Genomic DNA, 15,204 nt, shown 5'->3' with positions numbered 1-15,204 from the left:
AGGAGGGTGGAGAGTAGCATACTGGAGCAGAAGGGAGAGAATGAGAAGCAGAGAAGGAAGAGAGAGGAAGAGACGGAGAAGACAATGGAGGGAAGGGAATGAGTCCAGTGGAAAGGTTCCTGTAGGGCTGGAGAACTCTGGGCAGGTTCACTCCACCCTCCTTCCCACGTCTCCCCTCTACGTGTGCTATATTGAGGACATCATCATCATATGGACCCACGGGAAGAAGGCCCTTGAAGAATTCTACCTGGAATTCAACAATTTCCACCCCACCATCAAGCTCGGCCTGGACCGGTCCACACAAGAGATCCACTTCCTGGACACTACAGTGCAAATAAGTGATGGTCACATTAACACCACCCTATACCGGAAACCTACTGACTGCTATTCTTACCTACATACCTCCAGCGTCCATCTAGGACACATCACATGATCCATTGTCCACAGCCAAGGCCTAAGATACAACCGCATTTGCTCCAATCCCTCAGACAGAGGCAAAACACCCACAAGATCTTTATCAAGCGTTCTTACAACTACAATACCCACCTGGGGAAGTGAGGAAACAGATTGACAGAGCGAGACGGGTTCCCAGAAGTCACCTACTACAGGACAGGCCCAACAAGGAAAATAACAGAACACCACTGGCCATCACGTACAGCTCCCAGCTAAAACCTCTTCAGCGCATCATCAACAATCTACAACCTATCCTGGAATACAATCCTTCACTCTCACAGACCTTGGGAGGCAGGCCAGTCCTCGCTTACAGACAGCCCCCCAACCTGAAGCAAATACTCACCAGCAACCACACACCACACAACAGAACCACTAACCCAGGAACCTATCCTTGCAACAAAGCCTGTTGCCAACTGTGTCCACATATCTACTCTAGCGACACCATTGTAGGACCCAGCCACATCAGCCACACCAGCAGAGGCTCATTCACCTGCACATCTACGAATGTGATATGTGCCAGCAATGCCCCTCTGCCATGTAAACTGGCTAAACCAGACAGTCTCTATGTAAAAGAATAAATGGACACAAATCAGGAATGGTAACATACAAAAGCCAGTAGGAGAACACTTTATCTCCCTGGACATTCAATAACAGATTTAAAAGTAGCCATCCTTAACAAAAAAACTTCAAAAACAGACTCCAAAGAGAAACTGCAGAGCTACAATTCATTTGCAAACTTAACCCCACTAATTTGGGCTTGAATAGGGACTGGGAGTGGCTGGCTCACTACAAAAGCCATTTTCCCTCTTTTGGTATTGACACCACCTCATCAATTATTGGGAGTGGACCATATCCACCCCGACTGAACTGGCCTTGTTATCACTGGTTCTCCACTTGTAAGGGGACTCCCTTCTCTTCACGTGCCAGTATATTTCTGCTTGTATCTGTGATTTTCACTCCTTGCATCTGAAGAAGTGGTTTTTTACCCACGAAAGCTTATGCCCAAATAAATCTGTTAGCCTTTAAGGTGCTACTGGACTCCTCGTTGTTTTTGTGGATACAGACTAACACGGGTACCCCTTTGATACTCAGCAGTGATGTGTATCGCCAGGGCGTGGAGCCCCGCAACCAGTCAATCTCCACAACAGCTCTTGCAGCAAAAGGAGGGTCTTCGGTCTGCAGGAACTTGGCCAGGCTCAGACACTTTCAACAGGAGGCTGGCACTGTGGCCAGATCCAGCGCACAGCCGCTAAACTTCCTCCCCACATAGGTGGCCTCTGCCCGGAAGGGGCTCTCTGGGTTGAAGAAGGGAAACGTCTAGCATGGTAAATAGCGTCTCAACCTCCATGCTGGTCACAAGGGGAATCACAAGAGCGAGAGCATGAGCCTCTAGAGCTTGAGTTAAAGGGCCAGTCCTGCAGCTGGGCGCCGTAAAGCACGAATTTCTTCTGTGGACTGGGCACAGAAGGGGGCGCCTAACATTGAATGGCGGGTTACAATAGCACATTCCCAGCCTTAAATAATCCTCATCGCTCCCTGAGAAGTACACCTGCACCATCCCCCTTTTAAACGGGTGCAGCGGGGAAGGGACTCACCCACGTTCACACCGTGAGCCGCAGTGGAAGAGATAGAAAAGCAACTCCCGACTCCTAATGCTCTGCTCTCACCAAGTCAGAGCCAGGATCAGAACTCAGGAGGTCCCGGCTCAACCCACTAAACCACATGGCTCTTTCGGAATCTGGCACCAGGCGGGTGAAATTCACATGGAAACTCAAAGGATAAAAGCTGCTACGTGGGCTTCTGCAGCCAGGGAAGCAGAGAGACAAAGAGCAAACCAAAACGGATGCTTGCCAAGCAGAAAAAACAAAACCCACTGAAACAAACCCCCCCTATTCTCCAGCATACCTAAGAGGTTACTTCGAACAATAGGGAATTAGAACCGACAATGAGACAGCAGGATCAATACAAGTACTGGCAAGCAAAGACGAGTCCTGTGGATTGGCATGCAGTTTTTTGGTACCTTTTCCTTTAATAAAACATCCTGGATATGGATTAACGTCCTCCGTTTGGTATTATTGTTTCAGGTGCCTTATTAAGGGGCCTGCAAGGGCTTTGATTCATGGATCAAAGAGCTGATCTAGTTTCGTTGGCAAGTGACTCCAGACCCTCCACCAAAAACTTTCCCAACAGCCAGCATCCAAATGCAGCAGCCCACGCGCCCACCAAGGCTGCTGCTGGGAACAACTGCCCCACGGGTGTAAACCGAACTGGCCATGCTCAGTGTCTGCTGTGGCGCATCATGACAGGTGTCTTACTCTATTAAGTGTCTAGAATGCTTGGCTGCAACAGCTGTTCCACCCGCTGACCTGGTATGACAACCATTCCCCTGCCCTTTTCACCAGTGGTGGAAGAATGCAAGCCATAAAGGAGGCAGATGCCTTGGTATGATGCCAGATACCATGGTGATGGGCATGGGATAAATCCCCAGATAAAGTAAATTAGACACACAGGTGCTGGAACTAGGGGTGCTGCCATACCCCCTGGCTTGAAGTAGTAACAACAACCCAAGGACGTGGTTTCTGCCTTCGGCACCCCCACTATTAACATTGTTCTGGCACCACTGATTAGACAGAGGGCACAGCCAGTAAGTCCTGTGTTTAAGGACAGCTGACGGTGCTTTAACCCTGTGATGCCGAGAGGCGGGTTTCCCCAACCTGGTACGCTAATGCAAAATGTACAAGCAGTGGATAGGAGCTGCTCAAAACATGACTTATGCCACAATGTGGGTAAAGAACTCTCTGCCAGGGCTAGGACACACACAGCTTGATGGGAAGATCAAGGCTCGCCAATATCCGACCTCTACCATTACAAGCGATGGATGCTCACCCGGCCCCAATAGCCGATTCCTGCTGTGGGCCTTCAAAGGTGGAGACTGGACCCCATAGTCCCGGCTGATGTGCAAAGGGGTCAGTCCCAGCCCTGCGCCAGGGATTGGTTCAACTCTTTGCACATGAGCGAGAGTCATCGTGGCTAAGACCCTGTCTACATCGTTGGAATCAGGGCCAATTCCCAATCAATGGCCAGCCACCGAGGTAGCTCCATAGGGGGCAAAGGGTGGCTTTGCCCATCGACAGCAGGGCTTTGCGCTGGTGCAGCTATGCTGGAGGTTGTACTCCCAAGCGTAGACAAGGCCTATAGATCATGGCCCCTCTCTAGCCTGAGACACCGCCAGCGTCCAAGCGATTGCCCATCCTCCTTGCCCACTGCAGTCCGTAAAGGAGATGCTGGAGGCAGGGGGAGGCGCTCTGTGACTGGGCTGAGAGTGAGAGCCGTTAAAGACCAACCTTCCGGGCGCTGGATACAGGTGTGCTGGTTGTCACTCAGGAAGAAGCCGTCCCGGCAGTGGCATTCATAGCTCCCCATCATGTTGACGCAGGTCTGCTGGCAGCCGCCGTTCCCCTCCGAGCACTCATCCAGATCTGCCAGGGCAAGCGAGAGAGGGAATGAGTGCGACGTTCACCACCACCATGCATTCACCCTCCGTCTAAGCACGAGTACACCAGAGTACCACTCTGTGCTCTAATCCTTAGGGAGTCCCACAGGTGCTGGCAGCGGGACCTGACAGTGCTTTAGACAAATGGCTGAAAGCCATCTCAGTATTATTAATGGAGAAACTGAGGCACATAGTGGTTACATGGGGGGCAGCATTTCTCAGTGGCTAGGGCACTGGGCTGGGAAACAGGACACCTGGGTTCTGTTCCTGACTCTGCCACTGACACACTGTGGAGACTTGAATATGTCACTTCCTCTCTCTGTTCCTTGACTGACCCCTCTATACAAATGGGGGTTGGGTACTTACCCTCTTGTGTAAAACACTGTGGAACAGGCACGATGTATGTTAATAGTAGGGTTAATTAAGCTTTACATCTCCTCTAGCAGGTATAATCCTTGCTCTATACATGGGTAAACTGAGGCACGGAGCGAGGACGTGATTTATCCAAGGTCACACAGGAAGTCTGTGGCAGACGTGGAAGAACCACCAGGAGTCCTGACTTTCAGGTCCCTGTTCTAGCTGCACGACACTACACTGGCTCCAAAGCTCAATTCCCTTCCTCTGTGAATATGTAAGTGGCCAGGTTTTTGTCTGCTAGATCCCTGGGAAGCCTCTTCCTGTACCTGACATGCCTGCTGGGTGCTCAGCACTTCTGAAGAGCCATGCCACTTATTCACAGCCACTGCCTGAATATGCACCCTGGAGCCTCACTTTAGGTACTGGGTTTGAACATCTGGGCCGAAACGCTGCCCAGCCAACTTCTCTGGCCCTTTAACAGGCCTGAAAATGCCAGACGTTTGTTACTTGGAGCAGGGAAACCTCAGCTTAGTGCTTGCTCGGAGAATTAATTCTGAAGAGACTCAAATCCCCAGCAGCCTCGTCTGGCTGCTGCCCTCTTGCCTATTTTGGTTTAATAAAATGAAGCCCAAAGGCTGTTTGCTCATGGAGCGTGACTGGCTTAGCATCAGCCTGGCTGGAAGAGGAGCTCCAGCCTCCCTTGCTCCATACCCTGGTCAAGAGGCGAACTGCTTTCCTAACTGCCCTCTGGAGAACGGAGTCTCCTAGTGCCCCCAGCACAAGTACAGCATGAGCAGAGATTGTGGAAGTTTTACACACACACACACACACACACACACACACACACACACACACTCTCTCTCTCTCTCCCCTGCAACGACTAACAGAGGTCTGGTGAGCACCCCCTATGATGCTGAGCTTGTGAACCGGACATCTGACCACCATGACCTCGACTGAGATCCCACCCCCCACTCCAACTCATTGCAAACCATGGGTGAGGCTGTTCAAGCTGAACCAGGGCAGTTAGCCCCACGGTTCCCACTGACACCCCGTGTCAGTGTTCAGCATCTCAGCCTGTCCTCGCGACAGCCCACAAGTTTGTTGGACCGCCACGATCCCAGCGAATTATTACCCAGACAGCAACGGCAGCCACTGGGGATGGGATATGAACCCAGCTGCCTCTGATACGGGCACAAGTACACAAACACAATGGGCAGGTGAAGAACTGCGCTTCTGAATGAGCCACACAGATGTTCTTCAGGCCACATGGCCTGATGGTGAGGACCAAAGATCTAGCCTGGGGTCAAAAATGAAGGCTGGCTGGATAGAAGACTGCAAGCCATGCCTTGGAGATGCACTCACTCATCCACTTCCTAGCGACAAGAATCACAGTCCTTTAGGGGAAAGATGGCAATGGGACCAGCTCCAGATAGAGGGGATTCCCATCATCATTTGTCTGCGCTGCGACAGTACCTATAAACACCAGTCAAAGACGAGGGCCCCATTGCGGTGGGCTCTGTACAGAAGAGTCACAAAGAGGACAGTTCCTGTCCCAGAGAACTCACTGACTATATTAGGTGCTTATCTGGTTTCCCTTACCTTAATATCTGAGTGCTTTCACAATCTTGGATATATTTCTCCTCCCACGCCCTGTGAGGTAAGGCAGGGCTGTTATGCTCATTGTACTGATGGGGAACCCGGGCACAGAGGGATACAGGGACTCGCCTGAGGTCACCCCAATCTAGGTGTCAGACAGGATGCGACAGGTCGACAAAACAGACTAGTGGGGTGTGCAGGAGAAGGTAGCAAAATGGACCAGGCTTAGCAGAAAGAGAGAGGTCTCAGTTGGCCCCTTGCCTACCCAAAATCAACACGCCGTTGCTTTGTCAGAGGGGAATCCTGGGATGTCTAAGAGCTCACCACGTCATTCTGAACCTAACAGACTAGTAGGTCTGCCTATGGATGAGTGATTCCAGCATCTCCCGGCTCCTACAAATACGTGGTTCTGGGGACAGAATTCTCAGCTTGTTTTCTCTCTCAGACACCAGGCCAGCTCATGGCAGGGGCTTGCACTGGGTGCTGGACTGGTCTGCAGTGAGATCACAGAGTTGAAGATCCCCTTTTACCACCTTGGCCTGAAACGCTTAGATCTGTGGGATGATGCGGCTTCTCCATCCAGGGATTTTTCCTGCCCTGGACCCTATTCTAGAAAGCCGTGAAGAGCGGAGGAGAAATACGACCTGATCTCTCCCCTCCAAACGTGCAGGGAAAGCAGCAGGATGAGAGGCGAGAGGCCCGGTGCCAAAGAAAACCTCCTGTGAACTCAAGCGTTTCAAACCCAGCAGCTAAGAGGAGAGCTGAGCCCCTCGGACATCAGCAGTGGGGCTGTGGAGCGGACTCCGGAAAAGCTGGACTAGCAGGTTGATGACAGCGTGCGGAGTGAAGGAATTCCAGATCAGGCCCGAAAACCTGAGCAAATGTCTGAGACGCTAATTAAAATACACACACGGTCCCCCATACACAAGGATGCACAAAGTCCACACATGGCCTCTTACAGACAGACACATGTGTGCACACATGTACCCTCTCATGCCAAGTCAAATATATGCACCCCTACAGAGACAGCTGGACACACACACAGATATTTGAGGACACACACACTCTTACACAGAGACACACATAGGCACACACTCATACTGAGACGCAGGGCAGGTGAGCAGGGCGACTGGTCAGCCTGAGTGACAACTGCCAGGGGACGCGTCACAGCGCTGTGCTGCTCCCCCACACCCCTTTCCTCCCCTAATTGGCTGGCAGCCACTCTGGGCTGTGGCGGTTGCGAAAATGTTTTACGCTCCAGCTGGCAGAACACCGAGAGCTGGCCCTGCTGAGAGCCACCAGGTACACAGCCACACCGTGTGCCATCCCACCCTTACCTGCACGTGCAAGACTCTCACCCTCAAACAGCACCCTTTGTGCAATCCTTGCTGGCAGGCACCAGGCACAATCACTTGCTTCTCCGAATGGAACCCAGGGGGAAAATCCCCATGGGACGGTCATGAATGGCTAAGAGAAGCAGGAGGGCAAGGCTGTCCCCTGGAAGGGCTTCCTACAGGGTAGCATCCCATGGCATTCTCAGGACTCGCTATCTCCTGAAAACAGCACGCAATCCAAAGCTACAGCCAGTGCTAGTAACTTTCCTCCCCATCTTCAGGGGTTTGCTCTTCATTTGGCCTATCGCTACGGGGTGGTGTCTCTCGCTGAAAGGGCACAGGTGCACTGATTTTGAGAAAGAGATGAGAAGAGAGAATACACAAATGCTTGGCTTTCATCTAAGGATCCCAAACAACTTCTCTGCTCATCCTTCCAGCGCCCCATGAAGGAGATGCAGGAGGCCCTTCAGCCACCACTGCAGTGCAGCCACCTCTGGGATGGAATCCAACAGCTTCTGACCAGAGTGAATTGAAACTACAGGGGAAATTTAACTCAGCAGAACATAAACCCCCAAGTTGGGATTTACCCAGGATATGGTGGCTAGCATCTCTACCTTTAGAAAAAGGGCTAGGAGATCTGCCCTGAACACAGGGACCTGTACCTCAGTTGTACACTTAACCCAAAAGGCAGCAACCCCATTTCTTTGCTGAGCAAAGAGAACCAGTTACAATTCTCCAGGCACACCTGCACTCTCCTGAGTCCCTGTTCCAACCTAGGCCAGCTGTCCCTGAGGGACTATGCACCAACTGAGCATCACCCACTCCTGGCATGCTCCCCCCAGTCTCCCACCCCAGACCTGGGCGTGGAGTTACACAGGTCAGGGCCAGCAAGGAGCTCCCCTATACCAGGGGAATTCTCAGATGGGCTGATACAGCTGCCTTCTGGCCCCTTCGCACCACTCAGATTCAACTCAGAGTCCAGCCCAGCGCCTCCCGTCGCTAGGATGATGGCTCAGCTCTGACACCCATGGTCTGGGACAACACTCCCACCCAGGTGTTCCAGGGACATCTCCCAGCCATGCACTTCCCCAGCTTAACCTTGCTTAGCTTAGCAAACGTAACCCAGATCACAGCTCAAGGTGGCTCGACCCGGGGACTGAGCAACAATAAAAGCCAGAGAGAAAAATAAAAGACCACATCACCTCAGAAAAGGCATTTGGATTTGTACCCCCACATCAGAATTTTCCTCATGGAAATTTTCTTTGCCCTCACTGTTCCACAGACCAAGCTAGCTCCAGCCAGTTTTTCGGCAGTAGCCAGCTTGGAAAGCTGGCAGCAAGACAGAAAAGGGACCCCCCGTTCCGTGGCAAGAGGTTTGTCTCCTTAGCTTGAGTTTTTGTCCCAGCTGAGCCATGTTCCATACAGGCCAATAACTCCCTTCAAATCCCTCACTTATAACAGGAGCTTAGCGTCCTGCGACTTCTCCTTCAAACTCAGCACAAGAACGACAAGGCACCGGCTCAAACCCAAGGGCTGAAATGAGGCTCTGCAGCCCCTAATGCCTGGTTTATTAAATGCAAGGGCGACAGCCAGAAGCCAAAAGGCCGCTGTGGCGGGACGAGGGCTTGAATTCCTATCCTGGTTCAAAAGGTCACTCGGGATCTTGGGGTGGGGGTGGGGGGTTGCATGGCAGAATTTCTTTTAATAACGTCTAAGTTGCAGACAATCCTCTACAAGTCCCAGAAGGAGCAACCCCGGGCTCTGTCCGCTACTCAGATCCCACCTTCGTTGTCACACACGCCCTCCCCACAGCACTGAAGATGTCGTGCTGAAGCCAAGGGCCTTGTGCCCCATGCTGCAGGTGTGATCCATGCATGGTCCAGCGTACAGGGCATGGGGCTGGGAGTCAGGACACCTGGGTTCTATTTCCAGTTCTGCCGCTGACTCACTGCAACACCCTAAGCAAGTCACTGGGCCTCTCTGTGCCTTAGGTTAGGTCTTCACTGCCAAAAAAGAAACGAGTTTTTACCTGGATGCAGCTAGACAAGGTAAACCCCAGGTGTGGGGTATAGGTTTGATCTTAACTAGCCAGCTTTAGGTAATAACTATCTGCGCCTTGTCTCCACTAGGATTTTACACCAGGATAACTCTCTAGATGGAAAGAACACCACTTTTTATTTTTTCCCACTGAAGAGACAGCCTCAGTTTACTTGCCTGTGAAATGGGGATAATGGAGACCTACCCTCCTTTGAGCGCCACGGATAAAGGGCCAGACCATCAGCTGGTGTAAACTGGCATAGCTACAGCACCTGCACCCACTGATAACCTAGCCCAAAAGACGCCTTTAGACATGCAACCTAGGGTTATTTTCCAGCAGTTGCACTCCTAAAGCTAATGACAGCTGGTTGCCTGGAACTGCCCACTGGTCTAAGAGAGGAATAATCAGATAGGTCAGGAGTCTCAGGATAGGAATCCCAGCATAGACAAGTCACTTAATTACTCTGGTTTACCCACACCCTCTCTGTGAAATGTGGCCTTCCTCCTGGGAGGACAGCTAGCATCTGTAAATCAAGAGCAGTGAGTATTGCCAATCACTGGTCTAACCCTGACCTTGGCTGCCATTTCACAGGAGGTGAAGACTGGCTGGAAGCAGGTTCTCCATGCCACCAAGAAGGCCACTGTTGCTTTAGAGAGAAGAGCCACCAGAGATGGTGCCCAAGAAAACTTTGGGGGGAGCTTGTTTGATACAAGGGGAACAAGAATTTGTCCTGGCTGGCGGGGGTCTCCCAACCAAGGAAAAATGGCGCGAAATGTAAGAAGCAGGGAAGCTGATCAGAGTGACAGACCCCTGTGAGTGGGAAGGGAACGTCACTGGGCAAGCAAAGAGCAATGGTCCCTGGGTGAGCAGCAGGGACAAGGCAGAGAGATCCATGCAAGGAGGAAGTGGGCTTTTTCTGTCTGATAAACTCCTCCCCGTCCCCTGGGCTATACTGCTTCCCACAACTCTCGTCCAAAAAACCAAACATCCAGTGCACATGAGAGAGGATGGGTGAGGCTTGCGTAGGGGGCACACTTACAGCATTGGTCGCTGCCCCATAGACCCCAAGCAGCACGAGAAGGCAGGATCTCAGCTTCCCACCTCATCCTGTCCCCATTACCTAGCACCCAGCTCCTGGGCTGAGGCACCTGACTGGGAGGAATCAAGATAAAGCTGGACACTCACAGAGGTGGGGAAGAAACAGTGAAATAATCCCCCTTCCCCATGCTTTGATTGTTGTTGGCCAAGGTCTACTAAAGCCAGCTACCCTTCACCACCGGTGGCTCCCAGTTCCTGCAGACAGCCTCTTCTCACCCATCCTGTGGAATTCCGGCCCTCCCGCTGGAGCCAGGACCTTTGTAAACACATGACGTCCACTGCTTTCTTTCCTTGGGCTCTTCATCTCCTGGGAAAGGAAGGCAGGGCCACCCCTCCCGCCTCTGGTTCCAGCTGTGTAAATCTCGGGCTCGCTATTAACGGGGAGGACGGCATGATCCCAGTGATGAGGCTTAATGCGAAACGTATGTGTGCATAAACCCCCAGCGATGAGCTCACTACCGACCCCGCTGCAGGCGCTAATGAGAGTGAAATCAGCACGGGGCCACTTCCACCTCTTCCGCGGAGATCTGATGAGAGAGGGTCTGTAAATTGCTCCATCTCCTTGGCTTCTCTACCCCCTCCCCCCGGGTGCTAATAGCCACTGTGCTATTCTCCCCCACCCCCCGCAACCACAGAGGGTGCCAACGGAGGAAGGGGTGGTGATGCTACAGGAGGGTAGGTGGCCTGCTAGTTCCGTTGAGACAGTGCTGTCACAATAGGGGACAGGATGTGCGACCTCTTTGTAGGCAGATGCAGGGTTTGTCTTGGCCCGGGGATTATTTACCCACCCTGGTTGCTGGTTAACATCCTTGCTGTATTTGCTATTAACTCATCTATTTTGGCAGGTGCAGGGCTGACCCTCAAGCACAAGCCAAGGGAACGGGCAGCTGGGGCTCCTACATCCGAGGAAGGCTGGTCCCTTCTTGGGTAGCAGGGGAAGAGCAGAATGTCCCTGCCAGATGCACACCCACATGCCAGCAGGGCCTATGGGGGAGGCAGCTCATGTTGGTTTCCCCCACAGACACAGATGCACTCCTGGCAGCTGGGGTCTGCAGCTCTCAAAACCCAGGGCTGTGCAGGTGTGTGTGCATGCTGACGTGGGGAACTTCTGCTCCTTTGCCACCCTCCTGACTCCTCATGCTACTCTCCTGCAACTGAGCACTCGCTACACAGCAACCAAGCTTCCTCAGCCTTCGAAGCAGGATTCATGAGGCTATTCCCAGACAGAGACCATCTCACATGGTGACCCAGTGTGATGGGCTCCCCTCTCCCCCCGAGGCTGAGCTGGCTGGCTGGCTGATCTCCTGGATTCTACCCCCAACTCTGCCACTGGCTGCTTGTGTGACCGTGCACATCACTGTGACCCCCCCGCCCCCTGTGCCCCGGTTTCTCCACCTGTAAAGGCAACCAGCCTTGCAGAGGGGGTGGTTGAGGACGAACCCAGCTAGCGCTTGCCTGGCATACAGCCACACGAGGATGAAGGAGGCGATGAGCATTATTTGTAGCTGCATAGCCTGGCGCAGGGCGACATCTGCCCTGCTCTCCACCCACCCCAGAGAGCCCCTATGGCAGGGAGCCTCTGCTTGCCTGACGGCTCGCGCTCTGTCCCTGCATCTCAGACCCCTTTGTGCTGGACCCCATGGCCCCTCCAAGGATTCCAGGCTGGGGCAGGGCGGCTGGGAAGCACAGATCTTCTCTCCTGGCATGAGGAGATCCGCACTCCTGGGGTGCCGCCACAGAATGAGGAACAGCCTTAGGACACCACTGTCACCTATGTGGGGAATAACCACCCCAGGCCAAGCAGGGACTGATCGCTAGGTGCTGCCATTTCGGAGCCCCCGAGGAGCTCCGTGCTCACAGATACCACCACAGGGATGAGATCCGGGGTTGGCTATCCCTCCTGTCAGCAATTTTCCCGAATAACATGTCTGAAATACGTAACTGGGAGATTACGATCTTTCAGCACGAGGACCCGGGGCAGGAGCGGTGGGCGGGAGTCAGCATTTCACTGATGATATGTCAGTGTTTAAAGAACTCTGATGAGTCTCTGAAGGTTCCCAGCTGTTGCTGCCGTTCTTACTGCTGCATCCAGACACAACAAAAACTGGTTAAAAAAAAAAAAAAGAAAAGAAAAGATGATCTGTCCCCAACATACATTTTTGTGTTGGTTTCTAACACACTGGATTCTAGGCCGCAGAGCTGAGGATAGGCCACAGTTGAGAAATCAGGGATGCTCCTAGAATGCGGCTGGGCAGGGCTGAGCAAGGGATCAGGGCTCGGCGATGGGGGGCGATGTGAAGGCATGACCAAGCTGGGTAACTGAATGCAATACTGCCAGGCCAGGTTGAGCCGGGGAGAGGGCACAACGGGAAGATGGGAAAGCAAAAGAAGCTCCTAGAATGTTCCAGGACAGATCTGAGCAGAGAAGATGGGGGAAACTGGGCAGCAGATCACAGGGGAGCTCGTGTAACGCTGCCTGACGAGGCTGAATGGGTGAGCAAGGGAGGCGTAAGGCTGGGAAGGGAAGGGGGCACGGCAGGGTGCGGCTGGAGAGCGGGGATCGCAGCTCATCACACCCTCCCGCATCCGTTCTGTTGGTTCCTGCTTCTCCATTTCCTAGTTCTTTCCAAATTCTGATGCCGCTTAAAACTTCTCTCTCTGTCGCTCCAGGATTTGCTCCCCGTATGAGTGGCTCAGCGAGACTCCCCAGCAGCTGGGAGTCCCAGTTCTTGGCTGGTGGTGTCCACGGACCTGCCAGGACTTGCTGACGACAAGCAAAATTTCTAGGAATGCTGCTTCCCAGTTCAGTGGGGAAAACTTGTGATATTTGTACTGCTCGCCCGCTGGAGCTGGCCGTGAAGACTGTCCGCACGGAGCCCTTTGTACAGCTACATGACAGATTGCACGGCATGTTGGTGGTACCAAGGGGGACCTGAGCCTTGGAAGGGGGATCTTAGGATAGCACCGGAATAGCGAACTGGTATTTTGGTTCTGAATTCGCCACGGGCTGGGGATGGGCCACACAGTTGCTGCCGTACTGAAAGAGTCTCCTCCCTTGTTTCATTCCACGAGACCTTGTGCAGGGCCTTGCCGGCGTCACACCAGCTGGGAAGCTTGTGCAGTGGAATGGGACTCTGGACATTTCCAAAGCCAGTTTTCTGGGCTCAAAAGATTCTTCAGAAGGCGCAAAATGAGACATCAAGGGATTATCCGGACCCAATCCTGGGGGCTCTGTTTCATCTCAGTTGGATTCCATCCATACTGCAGAAAAGTGACACTTTCTCTTTTTTGTTTGCAGTGTTGTGGCCGTGTTGGCTGCAGGATATTAGCGAGGCGAGGTGGGTGAGGTGATATCTTTTACTGGATCAACTGCTTTTGAGTTTACACCAAGCTCTTGAGCCAGAGTCATCTACCCTGCTGGTGCACAAAGACCCACTGAGGATCCCAGCTCCGCAGGAGGAAGGAACCTTGGCTCGGCTAGGAAGAGCCAAGAGACCCAGCTTCCTCCAAGATACCCATTCCTGACATCGACTGAGGACACCAGGCTGCCCCCTTCCCCGTGCAAGCCCCCAGTGTCCTGATCACTTGCAAAGCACTGGTCCAGACACCTGGGAGCTCCAGATGAAAACAGGGGGTGTGGGAAGGTCTCAGATGGTCATTACCTACCCTGGCACCCTCCCGATTATGCTTCTTGGGAGACAAAAGCTACAGCAGGGACACAGATACGCTGCAAGTTCTCCGCCAGCCAGGATTTACACCACGGACCATGGAGTACATTGTTCCACTGACCCCCAGCGTGGGGGGTTGCCCACCTGGGCTCAGTACAGACTGTAGACTCAGAGGGGCAGGAGCTGTCCAGGTTCACTTACTGGGATTCACACGCATCCCTTTAGACTACAATGTGTGTGTGGGGTGGGGGGGGCGGAAACGGGACTCTTGTATCCTGCAGGTATTCAGCTTCCCCACTTATCAGACCTATGGGCCCGGCACATCCCCTGGCAATCATTGGCCTGATGGGACGATTGCAGGAAGGAAACTCAGCTTCTTTGGTCAGTATAACCAGCGCCATGTCCAACCGCTGGTCCCGCCCTACTGGCAGGGCTTAGCTCCTGCCACCAGGGGGAGACACAGAGCTCTGCCTCCTTGAACGCACGTCATCCTCAATCCAAGGAAAAGAATCACCAGGTACTGTTATTTCTCCATAACTACTGCAGTATTTCCAGGTTGGGCCCCTTTGTGCTACTGGCTGTTCAGGCACATGATAAATGGCAGGTCCACGCACAAAATAGCTGTAGCTGTCTCATCAATAATACGCGCGCAGAGGCTCTGAGCCAGACATCAGCTCTTGCTTCATCCTTCCGCAGCCCAGAGTCAAAGCTTGTTTCCCATCAGGATAAAGGGGACAGAGAATGGAGATCTGCAAGGGTCTGTTTAAACACAGATGTAGGACAACAACAACAAATCCTTCCCATGATAAATCCTCTAGTGAAGAAGCCCAGCAGTGTCTGCCTGACCTTAGAGAAAGGGCGGGGGGCCCTTTAACTCGGATAGCTGGACTGGCCACTTAGAGCAGCTTGCATTCCTCTCTGGGACACAGCAGCAATAAACACTGCAGTAAAATCTCACAGCTGGAGGATTTGTGCAATGCCATACTGCGTGTCTGGCGGTGCAGGAGGGAACATGGATCACACTGCAGCTCCGAGCCACTCCTCCTTGGACCCATGTGAGGCAGGACATTGAGGGGGGAGATGGTACACTGCGATGGCTCGGAGACTGGTTGCTCCACCAGAGACTTCTCAGCCACGAGAACTGATTTGCTGTGCCCAGCCTCACAA

At 52.9% G+C, this 15,204-nt stretch overlaps 1 protein-coding gene across 3 annotated transcripts in view; it reads right to left on the bottom strand.

Moving 5' to 3' along the window:
• SCUBE3 (signal peptide, CUB domain and EGF like domain containing 3) overlaps positions 1 to 15,204 on the bottom strand; it is a 96,545-nt gene that overhangs the window by 57,920 nt on the left and 23,421 nt on the right. For all 3 annotated transcript variants that reach the window (XM_074936103.1, XM_074936101.1, XM_074936102.1), the window contains exon 4: positions 3,798 to 3,932. In XM_074936103.1, the coding sequence (XP_074792204.1) occupies positions 3,798 to 3,932 (135 nt within the window). The remainder of the gene's footprint in view (positions 1 to 3,797; positions 3,933 to 15,204) is intronic.

Source organism: Natator depressus, chromosome 21, assembly GCF_965152275.1.
Source record: "Natator depressus isolate rNatDep1 chromosome 21, rNatDep2.hap1, whole genome shotgun sequence".
Classification (NCBI taxonomy): domain Eukaryota; kingdom Metazoa; phylum Chordata; order Testudines; family Cheloniidae; genus Natator; species Natator depressus.
Note: the sequence above shows the minus strand (reverse complement) of the source record. Positions and strands in the feature narration are given on the sequence as shown.